Raw genomic sequence first — 19,430 nt, forward strand, 5'->3', positions numbered from 1 at the left:
GCCTGCCTGAACATCCTTCCTGCCCTGACCTTGATTCTGCATGCCTGAACATCCTTCCTGCCCTGACTTTGATTTTGCCTGCCTGAACATCCTGCATGCCCTGACCTTGATTCTGCCTGCCTGAACATCCTTCCTGCCCTGACTTTGATTTTGCCTGCCTGAACATCCTGCATGCCCTGACCTTGATTCTGCCTGCCTGAACATCCTTCCTGCCCTGACCTTGATTCTGCCTGCCTGAAAATCCTTCCTGCCCTGACCTTGATTCTGCCTTCCTGAACATCCTTCCTGCCCTGACCTTGATTTTGCCTGCCTGAACATCCTGCATGCCCTGACTTTGATTTTGCCTGCCTGAACATCCTGCATGCCCTGACCTTGATTATGCCTGCCTGAACATCCTGCATGCCCTGACCTTGATTCTGCCTGCCTGACATCCTGCCTGCCCTGACCTTGATTCTGCCTGCCTGAACATCCTTCCTGCCCTGACCTTGATTCCGCCTGCCTGAACATCCTGACTGCCCTGACCTTGATTCTGCCTGCCTGAACATCCTGCATGCCCTGACCTTGATTCTGCCTGCCTGAACATCCTTTCTGCCCTGACCTTGATTCCGCCTGCCTGAACATCCTGCCTGCCCTGACCTTGATTCTACCTGCCTGAACATCCTTCCTGCCCTGACCTTGATTCCGCCTGCCAGAACATCCTGCCTGCTCTGACCTTGATTCTGCCTGCCTGAACATCCTGCCTGCCCTGACCTTGACTCTGCCTGCCTGAACATCCTTCCTGCCCTGGCCTTGATTCTGCCTGCCTGAACATCCTGCCTGCCCTGACCTTGATTCTGCCTGCCTGAACATCCTGCATGCCCTGACCTCGATTCTGCCTGCCTGAACATCCTGCATGCCCTGACCTTGATTCTGCCTGCCAGAACATCCTGCCTGTCCTGACCTTGATTCTGCCTGCCTGAAAATCCTTCCTGCCCTGACCTTGATTCTGCCTGCCTGAACATCCTTCCTGCCCTGACCTTGATTCTGCCTGCCTGAACATCCTTCCTGCCCTGACCTTGATTCTGCCTGCCTGAACATCCTTCCTGCCCTGACCTTGATTCTGCCTGCCTGAAAATCCTTCCTGCCCTCACCTTGATTCTGCCTGCCTGAACATCCTTCCTGCCCTGACTTTGATTTTGCCTGCCTGAACATCCTGCATGCCCTGACCTTGATACTGCCTGCCTGAACATCCTTCCTGCCCTGACTTTGATTTTGCCTGCCTGAACATCCTGCATGCCCTGACCTTGATTCTGCCTGCCTGAACATCCTTCCTGCCCTGACCTTGATTCTGCCTGCCTGAACATCCTGCATGCCCTGACCTTGATTCTGCCTGCCTGAACATCCTGCCTGTCCTGACCTTGATTCTGCCTGCCTGAACATCCTTCCTGCCCTGACTTTGATTTTGCCTGCCTGAACATCCTGCATGCCCTGACCTTGATACTGCCTGCCTGAACATCCTTCCTGCCCTGACTTTGATTTTGCCTGCCTGAACATCCTGCATGCCCTGACTTTGATTTTGCCTGCCTGAACATCCTGCCTGCCCTGACCTTGATTCTGCCTGCCTGAACATCCTGCATGCCCTCACCTTGATTCTGCCTGCCTGAACATCCTGCCTGTCCTGACCTTGATTCTGCCTGCCTGAACATCCTGCATGCCCTGACCTTGATTCTGCCTGCCTGAACATCCTGCCTGTCCTGACCTTGATTCTGCCTGCCTGAACATCCTGCATGCCCTGACCTTGATTCTGCCTGCCTGAACATCCTTCCTGCCCTGACCTTGATTCTGCCTGCCTGAACATCCTTCCTGCCCTGACCTTGATTCTGCCTGCCTGAAAATCCTTCCTGCCCTGACCTTGATTCTGCCTGCCTGAACATCCTTCCTGCCCTGACTTTGATTTTGCCTGCCTGAACATCCTGCATGCCCTGACTTTGATTTTGCCTGCCTGAACATCCTGCCTGCCCTGACCTTGATTCTGCCTGCCTGAACATCCTGCATGCCCTGACCTTGATTCTGCCTGCCTGAACATCCTGCCTGTCCTGACCTTGATTCTGCCTGCCTGAACATCCTGCATGCCCTGACCTTGATTCTGCCTGCCTGAACATCCTGCCTGTCCTGACCTTGATTCTGCCTGCCTGAACATCCTGCATGCCCTGACCTTGATTCTGCCTGCCTGAACATCCTTCCTGCCCTGACCTTGATTCTGCCTGCCTGAACATCCTTCCTGCCCTGACCTTGATTCTGCCTGCCTGAAAATCCTTCCTGCCCTGACCTTGATTCTGCCTGCCTGAACATCCTGCATGCCCTGACCTTGATTCTGCCTGCCTGAACATCCTTCCTGCCCTGACCTTGATTCCGCCTGCCAGAACATCCTTCCTGCTCTGACCTTGATTCTGCCTGCCTGAACATCCTGCCTGCCCTGACCTTGATTCTGCCTGCCTGATCATCTTGCCTGCCCTGACCTTGATTCTGCCTGCCAGAACATCCTTCCTGCCCTGACCTTGATTCCGCCTGCCTGAACATCCTGCCTGCCCTGACCTTGATTCTGCCTGCCTGAACATCCTTCCTGCCCTGACCTTGATTCCGCCTGCAAGAACATCCTTCCTGCCCTGACCTTGATTCCGCCTGCCAGAACATCCTTCCTGCCCTGACCTTGATTCTGCCTGCCTGAAAATCCTTCCTGCCCTGACCTTGATTCTGCATGCCTGAACATCCTTCCTGCCCTGACTTTGATTTTGCCTGCCTGAACATCCTGCATGCCCTGACCTTGATTCTGCCTGCCTGAACATCCTTCCTGCCCTGACTTTGATTTTGCCTGCCTGAACATCCTGCATGCCCTGACCTTGATTCTGCCTGCCTGAACATCCTTCCTGCCCTGACCTTGATTCTGCCTGCCTGAAAATCCTTCCTGCCCTGACCTTGATTCTGCCTTCCTGAACATCCTTCCTGCCCTGACCTTGATTTTGCCTGCCTGAACATCCTGCATGCCCTGACTTTGATTTTGCCTGCCTGAACATCCTGCATGCCCTGACCTTGATTATGCCTGCCTGAACATCCTGCATGCCCTGACCTTGATTCTGCCTGCCTGACATCCTGCCTGCCCTGACCTTGATTCTGCCTGCCTGAAAATCCTTCCTGCCCTGACCTTGATTCTGCCTGCCTGAACATCCTTCCTGCCCTGACTTTGATTTTGCCTGCCTGAACATCCTGCATGCCCTGACTTTGATTTTGCCTGCCTGAACATCCTGCCTGCCCTGACCTTGATTCTGCCTGCCTGAACATCCTGCATGCCCTGACCTTGATTCTGCCTGCCTGAACATCCTGCCTGTCCTGACCTTGATTCTGCCTGCCTGAACATCCTGCATGCCCTGACCTTGATTCTGCCTGCCTGAACATCCTGCCTGTCCTGACCTTGATTCTGCCTGCCTGAACATCCTGCATGCCCTGACCTTGATTCTGCCTGCCTGAACATCCTTCCTGCCCTGACCTTGATTCTGCCTGCCTGAACATCCTTCCTGCCCTGACCTTGATTCTGCCTGCCTGAAAATCCTTCCTGCCCTGACCTTGATTCTGCCTGCCTGAACATCCTGCATGCCCTGACCTTGATTCTGCCTGCCTGAACATCCTTCCTGCCCTGACCTTGATTCCGCCTGCCAGAACATCCTTCCTGCTCTGACCTTGATTCTGCCTGCCTGAACATCCTGCCTGCCCTGACCTTGATTCTGCCTGCCTGATCATCTTGCCTGCCCTGACCTTGATTCTGCCTGCCAGAACATCCTTCCTGCCCTGACCTTGATTCCGCCTGCCTGAACATCCTGCCTGCCCTGACCTTGATTCTGCCTGCCTGAACATCCTTCCTGCCCTGACCTTGATTCCGCCTGCAAGAACATCCTTCCTGCCCTGACCTTGATTCCGCCTGCCAGAACATCCTTCCTGCCCTGACCTTGATTCTGCCTGCCTGAAAATCCTTCCTGCCCTGACCTTGATTCTGCATGCCTGAACATCCTTCCTGCCCTGACTTTGATTTTGCCTGCCTGAACATCCTGCATGCCCTGACCTTGATTCTGCCTGCCTGAACATCCTTCCTGCCCTGACTTTGATTTTGCCTGCCTGAACATCCTGCATGCCCTGACCTTGATTCTGCCTGCCTGAACATCCTTCCTGCCCTGACCTTGATTCTGCCTGCCTGAAAATCCTTCCTGCCCTGACCTTGATTCTGCCTTCCTGAACATCCTTCCTGCCCTGACCTTGATTTTGCCTGCCTGAACATCCTGCATGCCCTGACTTTGATTTTGCCTGCCTGAACATCCTGCATGCCCTGACCTTGATTATGCCTGCCTGAACATCCTGCATGCCCTGACCTTGATTCTGCCTGCCTGACATCCTGCCTGCCCTGACCTTGATTCTGCCTGCCTGAACATCCTTCCTGCCCTGACCTTGATTCCGCCTGCCTGAACATCCTGACTGCCCTGACCTTGATTCTGCCTGCCTGAACATCCTGCATGCCCTGACCTTGATTCTGCCTGCCTGAACATCCTTTCTGCCCTGACCTTGATTCCGCCTGCCTGAACATCCTGCCTTCCCTGACCTTGATTCTGCCTGCCTGAACATCCTTCCTGCCCTGACCTTGATTCCGCCTGCCAGAACATCCTGCCTGCTCTGACCTTTATTCTGCCTGCCTGAACATCCTGCCTGCCCTGACCTTGATTCTGCCTGCCTGATCATCTTGCCTGCCCTGACCTTGATTCTGCCTGCCAGAACATCCTTCCTGCCCTGACCTTGATTCCGCCTGCCTGAACATCCTGCCTGCCCTGACCTTGATTCTGCCTGCCTGAACATCCTTCCTGCCCTGACCTTGATTCCGCCTGCCAGAACATCCTTCCTGCCCTGACCTTGATTCCGCCTGCCAGAACATCCTTCCTGCTCTGACCTTGATTCTGCCTGCCTGAACATCCTGCCTGCCCTGACCTTGATTCTGCCTGCCTGATCATCTTGCCTGCTCTGACCTTGATTCTGCCTGCCCTTTGGTACCTTTTGGACTCTGAACTGGTTTGACCCTTTTGCCTGTCCCTGACCATTCTCTTGCTTTACCCTATTGGATTAATAAATATTGTAAGACTCCAACCATCTTCCTCCCGTGTCTCCATCTGGGTCTCGCCTTGTATCATGATATAGACATGGAATCACTGACCACTTTAATAATGGAACACTCATCACTTTAATAATGTTTACGTGCTGCTTTACTCATCTCATATGTATATACTGTATTATATTCTACTGTATTTTAGCCAATGCCACTCCGACATTGCTTGTCCTAATATTTATATATTTCTTAATTCCATTCTTTTACTTTCAATTTGTGTGTATTGTTGTGAATTGTTAGATACTACTACACTGTTGGAGCTAAGAACACAAGCACTTCGCTACACCTGCAATAACATCTGCTAAATATGTGCATGTGACCAATAAAATGCTACCAGATGTCTGCATCGCATCATTTGTTCATAGTCATATATTCTACATGGGACATCAGTGTTCCTTTACCAGACATGAACTTTTCACTGAAATAGGCACTAAATATTTCACGAGAACTTTCTTAGCCGTGAGTCAGCCCTACTGTGTGGATTTCAAACGAGGCCAAGAGAACAAACTCCTCAACCAAGGATGTTATCTTCCCTCCAGCCTTCATGGCAGAGTAAAAAAATATATGGGTGAGGCTTAAAACCCATTCCCATCAGGGTGAATTAATGTGAACAAGTTAGAGAGGGCGAGCAGATTGCGTCTCTACACATGCTGTATCATTCTGAACTTGGACGAAGGGCTTCGCTCTGCGAGAGACAGCGGGAGAGAGAGTCAATTACAGCTTGCATCTTCTAGCTTCCGTCAACATTGATTTGCCGGGGCCTAAGATCTCAGCCTCTCACAGCCTGTCTAACTAACCAAGACCCTCTAAGTACTACACTAAGGCTGCTTCCATTCTACCAATGCACAGCCCCTCTTTGTTTACAGAAGCACTCTCTTAGGTCCAATAGAGAAGAAGACGGTGGAGAGGAATATATAAGAAGTGTCTAAAACATTAAGAACAACTGCTCTTTCCATTATATAGACTGACCAGGTGAATCCAGGTGAAAGCTATGATCCCTTAATTATGTCACCTGTTAAATCCACTTAAATCAGTGAAGATGAAGGGGAGGAGACCGGTTAAAGAAGGATGTTTAAGATTTGAGAGAACTGAGACATGGATTGTGTATATGTGCCATTCAGAGGGTGAATGGACAAGACAAAATATTTAAGTGCCTTTTAATTAGGTATGGTAGTGAGTTCCAGGCACACCGGTTTGTGTCAAGAACTGCAATACTGCTGGGTTTTCACACTCAACAGTTTTCCATGTGTATCAAGAATGGTCCACCATCCAAGGGACAGCCAGCCAACTTGACACAACTGTGGGAAGCATTGGAGTCAACATGGGCCAGCATCCCTGTGAAATGCTTTCGACACCTTGTAGAGCCCATGCCATGACGAATTGAGGATGTTATGAGGGCAAAAGGGGGGGTACAACTCAATATTAGGAAGATGTTCCTAACGGTTGGTATAATCAATGTATAGAGAGAGAGAGAGAGAGAGAGAGAGAGAGAGAGAGAGAGCGAGAGAGAGAGAGAGAGAGACCAGGTCCACCTCTACAAGACAGCAGTGCCCACCTTTGCCCGGACTCTAAAGGACATCGCTCTCAAACGTATCCCCAACCCTTCACACAGGAGCAACAGATCAATAGACACACCACCCAGACCAGCGAGACACCCTCCCAGACCTGCAGGACCCCCCCTGGACCTACACATAGAGGACCCACGCCAAGAGGACTTACATCCAGACCACAGCACCCCTCAACATGGAAGTCACACATACACCCAGGTAGTGAGCGGTCAAACAGGCCCAACCCCCACTCTTACACTCGCCCAAGCCAATGGCATGTACCAGATGCTCAGCAGGCTCTGCTCACACTTACTGGCCTGAGGCCAAACCACAGCCAACAACATTGGACACTTTATGGTGCAAAAAGCCTTCACTATATCATCCTTGAATATCCAAGGCCTGAGGTCATCTGCCTTTGGCCTAAAGAGCAGGAACCCGGACTTCACCAAAGAAATCGGTAATACAGACATTGTCATCCTGCAAGAAACCTGGTATAAAGGAAACGGACCCACTGGTTGCCCTCTAGGTTACAGAGAGCAGGTAGTCCCATCCACCAAACTACCAGGTGTGAAACAGGGAAGGGACTCAGGAGGTATGCTAATTTGGTATAGAGCAGACCTAACTCACTCCATTAAATTAATCAAAACAGGAACATATTACATTTGGCTAGAAATTCAAAAATAAATGATCTTAACAGAGAAAAATGTCCTCCTGTGTGCTACCTATATCCACCCACTAGTATCCCCATACTTTAATGAAGACAGCTTCTCCATCCTGGAGGGTTAAATCAATCATTTCCAGGCCCAGAGACATGTACTAGTCTGTGGCGACCAAAATGCCAGAACCGGACAAGAACCTGACACCCTCAGCACACAGGGGGACAAACACCTGCCTGCAGGTGACAGCATTCCCTCCCACATATGCCCCCCTAGGCACAACTATGACAACATAACCAACAAAAACGACTGCAGCTCTGTCCATGCTGGGTATGTACATAGTCAATGGTAGGCTTTGAGGGGACTCCTATGGTAGGTACACCTATAGCTCATCTCTTGGCAGTAGTACTGTAGACTACTTTATCACTGACCTCAGTCAGCCCACTGACACCCCTATCAGACCACAGCAAAATCACAGTCTATTTGAACAGAGCAATACTCAATCATGAGGCATCAAAGCCAAAGGAACTGAGTAACATTAAGAAATGCTATAGATGGAAGGAATGCAGTTTGGAAACCTACCAAAAAACAATTAGGCAACAACAAATTCAATCCCTTTTAGACAATTTCCTGGGTAAAACGTTCCACTGTAATAGTGAAGGTGTAAACTTGGCAGAAGAAAATCTTAACAGTATATTTGACCTCTCAGCTTCCCTATCAAATCTAAAAATCTCGAATAGAAAACCGAAGAAAATGAACAACAATGACAAATGGTTTGATGAAGAATGCAAAAATCTAAGAAAGAAATTGAGAAACCTGTCCAACCAAAAACATAGAGACCCGGAAAACCTGAGTCTACGCCTTCACTATGGTGAATCACTAAAACAATACATAATTACACTACGGAAAAAGAAGGAACAACACGTCAGAAATCAGCTCAATGTAATTGAAGAATCCATAGACTCTAACCACTTCTGGGAAAATTGGAAAACACTAAACAAACCACAACACGAAGAATTATCTATCCAAAATGGAGATGTATGGGTAAACCACTTCTCCAATCTTTTTGGCTCTATAACAAAGAATAAAGAGCAAAAACATATACATGATCAAATACAAATCTTATAATCAACTATTAAAGACTACCAGAACCCACTGGATTCTCCAATCACCTTGAAAGAGTTACACGACAAAATAAAAACCCTCCAACCAAAAAAGGCCTGTGATGTTGATGGTATCCTTAATGAAATGATCAAATATACAGACAACAAATTCCAATTGGCTATACTTAAATTCAGTTGGATATATGGGGCGCTATTTTAATTTTTGGATGAAAAACGTTCCCGTTTTAAACAATATATTTTGTCACAAAAAGATGCTCGACTATGCATATAATTGACAGCTTTGGAAAGAAAACACTCTGACGTTTCCAAAACTGCAAAGATATTGTCTATGAGTGCCACAGAACTGATGTTACAGGCGAAACCCAGATAAAAATCCAATCAGGAAGTGACGCATTTTTTTAAACCGCCTCATGCCAATGACTCCTTATATGGCTGTGAATGAGCTACGAATGAGATTACGTTTTCCACACATTCCCCAAGCTGTCTACAGCATTGTGACGTCTTTTTAGGCATTTCCATTGGAGAATGCCTGTAAGGGACCATATTTGGCGAGTGGTCACATGGTGTCTCCCGGAGAAAATCTTGCGTAAAATACTGAGGTAGCCATTTTTCCAATCACTTCTTATGAGAAAACAATTGCCTTGACGGATATATTATCGAATATATATGTTAAAAACACCTTGAGGATGGATCCTAAACAACGTTTGCTGTGTTTCTGTCGATATTATGGAGCAAATTTTGAAAAAAGTTTGGTGTTATAGTTGAAGTATTTTTCGGTCGATTTCTCAGCCAAAACTGATGAACAAACGGGAGCTCTTTCGCCTACAAAAATTATATTTTTGGAAAAAAGGAACATTTGCTATCTAACTGGGAGTCTGCTGAGTGAAAGCATCTGAAGTTCTTCAAAGGTAAATTATTTAATTTGGTTGCTTTTCTTATTTTTGTGAAAATGTTGCCTGCTGCCAGCAAAGCCTAGCATAGCATTGTGCTATGCTAAACTTACACAAATGCTTGTCTAACGTTGGCTGTAACGCATATTTTGAAAATCTGAGATGACAGTGTTGTTAACAAAAGGCTAAGCTTGTGTTTGAAAATATTTATTTCATTTCATTTGCGATTTTCATGAATAGGAAAAGTTGCGTTATGCTAATGCATTTGAGGCTATGATTACGCTCCCGGATACGGGTTTGCTTGTCGCAAGAAGTTAACATCATCCTTAGCTCTGGCATCTTCCCCAATATTTGGAACCAAGGACTGATCACCCCAATCCACAAAAGTGGAGACAAATTTGACCCCAATAACTACCGTGGAATATGCGTCAACAGTAACCTTGGGAAAATCCTCTGCATTATCATTAACGGCAGACTCATACATTTCCTCAATGAAAACAATGTACTGAGCAAATGTCAAATTGGCTTTTTACCAAATTACCGTACAACAGACCATGTATTCACCCTGCACACCCTAATTGACAACCAAACAAACCAAAACAAAGGCAAAGTCTTCGCATGCTTTGTTGATTTCGAGCATGAGGGTCTGCTATACAAATTGAAGGAAAGTGGTGTTGGTGGTAAAACATATGACATTATAAAATCCATGTACACAAACAACAAGTGTGCGGTTAAAATTGGCAAAAAACACACACTTCACACAGGGTTGTGGGGTGAGACAGGGATGCAGCTTAAGCCCCACCCTCTTCAACATATATCAAAGAATTGGCGCGGGCACTAGAAAAGTCTGCAGCAGCCGGCCTCACCCTACTAGAATCCGAAGTCAAATGTCTACTGTTTGCTGATGATCTGGTGCTTCTGTCACCAACCAATGAGGGCCTACAGCAGCACCTAGATCTTCTGCACATATTCTGTCAGACCTGGGCCCTGACAGTAAATCTCAGTAAGACCAAAATAATGGTGTTCCAAAAAAGGTCCAGTCGCCAGGACCACAAATACAAATTCCATCTAGACACTGTTGCCCTAGAGCACACAAAAAACTATACATACCTTGGCCTAAACATCAGCGCCACAGGTAACTTCCACAAAACTGTGAACGATCTGAGAGAAAAGGCAAGAAGGGCATTCTCTGCCATCGAAAGGAACATAAATTTCAACATACCAATTAGGATCTGGCTAAAAATTATTGAATCAGTCATAGAGCCCATTGCCCTTTATGGTTTTGAGGTCTGGGGTCCGCTCACCAACCAAGAATTCACAAAATGGGACAAACACCAAATTGAATATCCCCCGTGTACAACGTAGAACACCAAATAATGCACGCAGAGCAGAATTAGGCTGATACCCACTAATGATCAAAATCCAGAAAAGAGCCGTTAAATTCTACAACCACCTAAAAGGAAGCGATTCCCAAACCTTCCATAACAAAGCCATCACCTACAGAGAGATGAACCTGGAGAAGTGTCCCCTAAGCAAGCTGGTCCTGGGGCTCTGTTCACAAACACAAACACACCCCACCGAGCCTCAGGACAGCAGCACAATCAGAGCCAACCAAATCATGAGAAAACAAAAATAAAATTATTTGACACATTGGAAAGAATTAACAAAAAAACAGAGCAAACTAGAATGCTATTTGGCCCTAAACAGAGAGTACACCGTGGAAGAATACCTGACCACTGTGACTGACCCAAACTTAAGGAAATCTTTGACTATGTACAGACTCAGTGAGCATAGCCTTGCTCTCAAGAGAAGACAGGCTATGTGCTCACTGCACACAAAATGAGGTGGAAACTGAGCTGCACTTCCTAACCTCCTGCCCAATGTATGACCATATTAGAGAGACATATTTCCCTCAGATTACACAGATCCACAAAGAATTCGAAAACAAATCCAATTTTGATAAACTCCCATATCTACTGGGTGAAATTCCACAGTGTGCCATCACAGCAGCAATATTTGTGACCTGTTGTCACAAGAAAAGGGCAACCAGTAAAGAACAAACACCATTGTAAATACAACCCATATTTATGCTTATTCATTTTCCCTTGTGTATTTTAACCATTTGTACATTGTTACAACACTGTGTGTGTATATATATATATATATATATATATATATATATATATATATATATATATATATATATATATATATATATAATATGACATTTGTAATGTCTTTATTGTTTTGAAACTTCTGTATGTGTAATGTTTACTGTTGCTTTTTATTGTTTATTTCACTTTTGTATATTATCTACCTCACTTGCTTTGGCAATGTTAACACATGTTTCCCATGCCAATAAAGCCCCTTGAATTGAATTGAATTGAGAGAGAGAGAGAGAGAGAGAGAGAGAGAGAGAGAGAGAGAGAGAGAGAGAGAGAGAGAGAGAGAGAGAGAGAGAGAGAGAGAGAGAGAGAGAGAGAGAGAAATAGCATCTGCAGCATCATGCGTTAAATTGATCATTGGGCCTCAGCTCCCCTCCTATGGTTTAGAGAAGTAATGGATTATATGATTGCATAATATTATTAGATAAAGGCTAATAATGGTGACAATAAAATAGAAAAGGGAAGATACCTGAAGGGTTGAGGCCAAAGCCCCAGCTGGGCATAACGACACCAAAGGTGGTCTTCTCTCTCTTCTCCATCTTCTCTGTGGTCACAGGGGTTTTGTCCTCCTTAGACGTGGGCTTCATCTCTCCCAATGGCATCCATCCTTTTCCCACCACGAATGATTCTGAAACAGGTAACCTGGACTCTTCCTCATGGTCGCTGCCCTTCAGAAAGGACAACGCCGTGGTCAGCTGAGTCGAAGCTGCAGTTGTTTGGGGTCCATCTCTGGTCAGAGATGTGGTACTAGCTTTCTCCTCTCTATCTACTGGAACCCGTGCAATGGAGATGGGTGGCTCCTTGGTAGAGGTAGAATCACTGGAGTCGTTTCTCTGGTTGTTTGCTTTGGAAGTTTTGATGGTTGTCAGGGGCTCCATAGACGCTGCAGGTCTGGAAGTGAACCCAGGTGTGGTGGCCTCATTTGGGCTTCGTTGTCTCTCAGTCACCCTGGCTGTACTCAGGCTCTGCTTTCTGATCACAGGGGGGAAGCCATCTTTCTTACTGGAGGTGGTTGGAAGGAGCTTCTCAGTAGGGCGTCGGACATAGACAATCTCTCCCCTGGCCTCCTCAGCGGTACCCCCCGGGCCCCGGCTGGAGCCAGCAGCAGAGGCAGCAGTAGATGAGGTGGTGGGCTGGTCCACTAGCTGCCACTGAAACATAGTGGTGTGTTCTGTCAGAGTCTGGTTCTGGCTCTGGGTCTCGGTGGGTTTCAATCCAGACAGAAGAGGCTTTGTGCTGCTGCTGGCACCGCTGCCTGGGTTGGTGTCACTGTTCGATCCAAAGTCACCTGGAAAGTCGTTCCCTCCTCTCCCGCTTCCCTCTGCCTCTGTCTCTTTGTCCTCACTCTCCAGGATGGATCGGGGGATGCTGTGGTCCTCATTCTGATCTTTCCCCTCACCAGAGTAGCTCTCTGGGTTGGTAGGCAGGGTCATGACCTCTAGGGGACCTGCTTTGGCCTCCATGGGCTCCCAGGTGGAATCCTTCCCCATGTAGGCCACGTGTCCCTGTCCTGGGGCCTCCAGCTTGGAGCCCTTCATGGCCTTCAGGGCCCATCTCAGCTGGCTACCTGGGTATGGTTCCGGGGTCCCTAGGGATGAAGCCAACCCACCCCAAATGCCCTGGAGGGGGCCTCCTGATCCATTCACAGCCTCCACGGCCTTGCTATTCACACCGGGTCTCACTGCTGTGAATCCTGCAGAGTGACAACACACATTCATTAACATAGAATGGGAGGGAAATAGTTTGAATGATTGCATTGTTTAATTAGGAATCAGTGCAGCAGTCATTATATTTAATTCATTCAAATCCATAGTTTCATTATCTATTTGCCTTTTTATTTTATTTATCTATTCTGATACAGTATCTATGCCCAGATGTAAGACATAGTTAATAGGGTTTAATATGCAAACAGGAATGGAGTGTAAGACTTTAAATGGTGATTGGTTGTTGTGTTGCGCCGTAGGAAGGCTGGTTATTTACTTGTATACCTGGAGGCGAACCCTCATTCATGGCAACAATTTTATTTATGTATATTTTGCTAAATCTGCTAAAATATTTATTAATTTGGATTACTGTCGTCATTCCAATAATGGTGCAGCCTCTTTGTATTCCAGTACAAAGCACAGTAGCAGACCCACACTGCGTACCAGGCCCAACATACACAAAACAAGAGGATCTGGTAAGGCAATTTCACACTTTTCTCATTCTATAGAAACTATCATTTTTACACTGTTGCTACTCGCTGTTTATTATCTATGCATAGTCACTTTACAAATGACCTCGACTGACTTGTACCCCCGCACATTGACTCGGTACCGGTACACCCAGCCCTGTTATTGTTATGTCATTTTCTTGTGTTACTTTTCAATATATTTTTTTCACTTTAATTGATTTAGTAAATATTTTCTTAACCCTAATTCTTGAACTGCATTTTTGGTTAGGGGCTTGTAAGTAAGAATTTCACGGTAAGGTCTACCTACACCTGTTGTATTCAGCACATGTGACAAATTAAATTGGATTAGATTAGATTTGACTTTCCTAGACCAGACACCAAACTGCAATCAATGCATTCCTGGGCTAAAACTGACCAAGTGTAAGATACTAAAGCTTTTCTTTAAAACACCATCCTTCATTGACTACTGCATATCTACACCCTTGATTATTCAGATGAACCGCACCGCTATGCTCCTTCTAGCTCAGGCTGTTTGTACCTTAATTGGGGAGGACGGGCTTGTGGGAATTGCTGGAACGGAATGAATGGAATAGTACCAAACATGTGGTTTCCATCCCAGCCATTATTATGAGCTGTCTTCCTCTCACCAGCCTCCTGTGCTCCTAGGTAATGTACTAAACCATAGTGTATCTACACAATGAATAATTCAGACTAGATGTGGGTTGGTTTTTAGCAGTGAATTTCCTCATAGTATTACCATATTAGGCAGCTAGAGTTCTACTGTAGCTCTAAACAGCAAAGCACAGCTAACTCTGGTGTGCAAAGAACCACAGCAGGGCCTCTGGCTGTACTACATAATACAACTAATTACTGTGGGGAGAAACATAGACAAATACTGTATGTCCACATATGAAATATTAAATCAATACTAAATGATTCAGGGGTCTGCATGTTGACTCCACCCCCTATGTGCTACAGTATGTGAGCACAGGTTCATTTACATAAGAGCTGTAGATGGTGTAATTGTCCAATTAATAATGTGAATAGCTAATTAACCACTTTGCCTTCACATAATGATGAGATATTGAGTGATTAAATTCATTAATCAAGTCTAATTATCTATTCTAATGGCTGATATAAGAAATACAAATAATTCATGTGCGGCCTAGTATTTCGATTGCCGTATTCCACTGCTATCTTTTGTTGTGAGTTTTGGCTTAAAGTCAACACATAAATATCCTGCAAAACAAATATTGTCATACTGTGATAAACTGCCCACAAATGACTAAATCAAGGCAAGTCAATGATGTGCTCCATTGTGTGTTTTCAGTGACAGCGGTACTGTAAATCAGCTGTACATGTCTCTTTCTGGGGTAAACAAGCGGAGTCGAACCCTCCAGTCACACAGCATAATGGGAGAGGAGTTGAAGCCTCCCCAGGACACAGTGTACTAGTGCAGCCTCAGCACTTCTGTTACACACACACGCACACACACACGCATGCACGCACGCACGCACGCACACACACACACACACACACACACACACACACACACACACACACACACACACACACACACACACACACACACACACACACACACATATGCGAGCTAGCACACACACACACACACACACACACACACGCACGTGCCAGCACACACGTACATATGCGAGCTAGCACACACACACACACACAAACACACACACACACACATCCACACACACATCCTCAGCACTATACTGTTGTAAGATATGGCATCTAATAAAGACGACTGGGAAAAGTTATTGTGTGACATGTGAATCATGTCACACATCTATCTGGAGTGGCGTGATGTTTCATCACAAAGATTTATTCCCACGATGCTTTGCTAAGACTGTGTGGGGAAATGGGGAAACATGCATTTCTTTGACTGAGGTGTCAAGATTCACATGCAATGTTTTTCCTGCCAATCATAAAAATAAAAATGGCAGAATCAATAATGTAGATTACCTAGAGGAAGCAACAGCCTGCGGTGCCGATAACATAGTTTATATCTGGCGAGTGATGCCACTTTAAGAGGAAACATTCATTCAACAACTTCCTGTAAAAGATGTAATAAAAAACATCTCAAAAGCCCCTTCCAAATGCATCCTCCTCTCTCCTCTCTTCTTTTTCATCCTTCGCGTTTTCTATCCGCTCATCATTGCCATGGTGATAATGACCACCTACGCTCACCCAGGGCCGTCGTAATTGGGGTAGACGTGAATGCTGGCGAGCGAGGCGAGGAACACCTAGCTAGCCCTGCATTAATTGGAACGAGGCTGAGAATAATGCACGCAGACTAAAGCTAGATTTTCACCCAGCGTAAAACATTAATGCCTTGGGTTTGGAGTTTTGGTTTCAGGGAGGATAGCAACAGTTTTTGTATCTAATGAAGCCCAGGCCATAGAAGGAGCCCTACCTTCACTACCTTCACCCTACCTTTACAACTTATTTAAACACCTCTGTGCGAGACTTTAGATTTCTCTCTCTATTCTCCCTTTAGCTCTGGTGGCTGTGTATAGCTGTGTAAGTGCTGGCCGTAAGATGAAACATTGCCTGGTTGCCTGTTTGTCCCTCCTTCAAACAGCCGAGGAATCACAGGAATTGATTGTGGTTTGAAGTCGCAGGGCTTTCATGCGGGGAATAGCCCAATAAGATGACCTTTACGACCCACACGCCTAGCTCAGCTCTGTGGAGAATTAACTGGGGTTTGGATGCTAGCTCAAAATCCCAGGTCCTTGAGCCACAGACACAGAAGTAGACATGAACACGCACACACACAAGCACTGATGTAGACATAACACACAGAGACACACACACACACGTGTGCTCACACACGCACTGATGCACACACACACACAGATCAACTGAGTTCTATGTATTCACACCGGTGAGCCAAACACATCACTGCAGCACTGACTCTGGCTCTCTGAGTTTTTGCTTTGGCCGGCCTCATTCTCTGCTTTCATTTTCCTCTTTGCACTGCTGGAAGCTGGCTTAGTGATGGCTCTGGACCTAAGATGAAAGATTGCGCCGACAGAGAAGGTCGTCATCTCACGAGCTTCAACCAGACTTTGTTATTTAGTGACTTTTAAAAAATCTTTACTTTTTTTGTACAGAAAGTTCATACTATTATCTCCTATGACCGCCAATAACTTTTGGACATCAGATCAACAGTTACTAACCTAGCTTTTGACTTCAACTCTTACTTCAACTCCAACTCAGCTGTTCCCTTGTTCACACCAGACCCTATTCCTTTGTTTCATGAGTCTTGCATGAAAGCCCCTGTTGTTCTGGATGACTGTGTGAGATCGCTCTCCGTGGCCTTTGTGAGTAAGACTTTTAAACACTAGCAAGACCACTGGGCTTCACAGACATTTTCAATGTCTTCATTCCCAGTGTGTAATCCCAACATGTTTCAAGCTGACAACCACTGTCGCTGTTACCCAGAAATCCAAGATAACCTGCCTAAATTGCTTTGTTTTAATTATTTAACTCTTATTTTTACAGGTAAGTTGACTGATAACACATTCTCATTTAGAGCAACAACCTGTGGAATAGTTGCATGGGAGAGGAAGGGGGATGAAGGAGCCAATTGGAAGCTAGAGATGATTAGGTGGTCATGAGGGCCAGACTGAGAATTTAGCCAGGACACCGGGGTTAACACCTCTAATCTTACTATAAGTGCCATGGGATCTTTAGTGACCACAGAGAGTCCGGACACCTGTTTAACGTCCCATCCAAAAGACAGCACCCTACACAGGGCAATGTCCCCAATCACTGCAAAAAAAAATTATAGACCAGAGGAAAGAGTGTCTCCTACTGGCCATCCAACACTACTTCCAGGAACATCTGGTTTCTCATCCAGGGACCAACTAGGACCAACCCTACTTAGCTTCAGAGGCAGCCCAGCAGTGGGATGCAGGGTGGTGTGCTGCTGGTGTAACTACTATTGTCACATAGCACTCACATCTGTAATTATGAAGCGGTTTGAAAGGCTGATCATGACACACATCAACTCACTCCAATGTGCGTACTGCCCCGACAGATCCACAGATGAAGCAATGTTAATTGCACTTCTCACTGTTCTCTCCCACCTGGACAATCGGGGAAATAACTATGTACATATCTCCCTCAAATACCTTATTATTATCTATCCTGATGCCTTGTCACTTTACCCTGCCTTTATGTACATATCTACCTCAAATACCTTATTATTATCTATCCTGATGTCTAGTCACTTTACCCTGCCTTCATGTACACATCTACCTCAAATACCTTATTATTATCTATCCTGATGCCTAGTCACTTTACCCTGCCTTCATGTACATATCTACCTCAAATACCTTATTATTATCTATCCTGATGCCTTGTCACTTTACCCTGCCTTCATGTACATATCTACCTCAAATACCTTATTATTATCTATCCTGATGCCTAGTCACTTTACCCTGCCTTCATGTACATATCTACCTCAAATACCTTATTATTATCTATCCTGATGCCTTGTCACTTTACCCTGCCTTCATGTACATATCTACCTCAAATACCTCGTATCCCTGCACATCGATTTGTTACTGGTACTCCTGTATATAGCCATGTTGTTTTTACTCGTTAGTGTTATTCGTTATCCACTGTGTATTTATTCCTCGTGTCACTACTTACATTTTTTATTTCTATTCTTTATCTTTAATTCTTCATTGGTAAAGGACCCCTAAGTAAGTACTTCACTGTTAATCTGTTGTTTACGAAGCATGTGGCAAATAAGATTTAATTTAAATTGATTTTGGTTTGGTACTGGTATTTAGCTTCATTCTTGTGTCATTTATTCTTATTGTTTAACTCTGCATTGTTGGGAAGGGCTCATAAGTAAGCATTTCATGGTAAAGTCTACACCCGTTGTATATGTGACAAATACATATGTATTTTATTTTATTTGAATAGACACCCAAAGTGCATATACAGTGGGGCAAAAAAGTATTTAGTCAACCACCAATTGTGCAAGTTCTCCCACTTAAAAATATGAGAGAGGCCTGTAATTTTCATCATAGGTACACTTCAACTATAAAAGACAAAATGAGGGAAAAAAATCCAGAAAATCACATTGTAGGATTTTTAATGAATTTATTTGCAAATTATGGTGGAAAATAAGTATTTGGTCACCTACAAACAAGCAAGATTTCTGTATATATAACTTTTTGGTAAAAACTCAACTCGTCGTGTTTGGAGGACAAAGAATGCTGAGTTGCATCCAAAGAACACCATACCTACTGTGAAGCATGGGGGTGGAAACATCATGTTTTGGGGCTGTTTTTCTGCAAAGTGACGAGGACGATCCGTGCAAAGGAAAGAATGAATGGGGCCATGTATCGTGAGAGTTTGAGTGAAAACCTCCTTCCATCAGCAAGGGCATTGAAGATGAAACGTGGCTGGGTCTTTCAGCATGACAATGATCCCAAACACACCGCCCGGGCAACGAAGTAGTGGCTTCGTAAGAAGCATTTCAAGGTCCTGGAGTGGCCTGGTCAGTCTCCAGATCTCAACCCCATAGAAAATCTTTGGGGGGAGTTGAAGGTCTGTGTTGCTCAGCAACAGCCCCAAAACATCACTAGAGGAGATCTGCATGGAGAAATGGGCCAAAATACCAGCAACAGTGTGTGAAAACCTTGTGA

The 19,430-nt window shown here is 45.6% G+C and overlaps 1 protein-coding gene across 1 annotated transcript in view; it reads right to left on the reverse strand.

The window, feature by feature from the left end:
• The window catches only part of LOC110532063 (neurocan core protein-like), a 256,326-nt gene that overhangs the window by 118,628 nt on the left and 118,268 nt on the right, over window positions 1–19,430 (reverse strand). The window contains exon 9 of the mRNA XM_036967166.1: window positions 12,031–13,254. Within this exon, the coding sequence (XP_036823061.1) occupies window positions 12,031–13,254 (1,224 nt within the window). The remainder of the gene's footprint in view (window positions 1–12,030; window positions 13,255–19,430) is intronic.

The sequence above is a fragment of the Oncorhynchus mykiss genome, chromosome 1, assembly GCF_013265735.2.
Source record: "Oncorhynchus mykiss isolate Arlee chromosome 1, USDA_OmykA_1.1, whole genome shotgun sequence".
NCBI classification, from domain to species: Eukaryota; Metazoa; Chordata; class Actinopteri; order Salmoniformes; family Salmonidae; genus Oncorhynchus; species Oncorhynchus mykiss.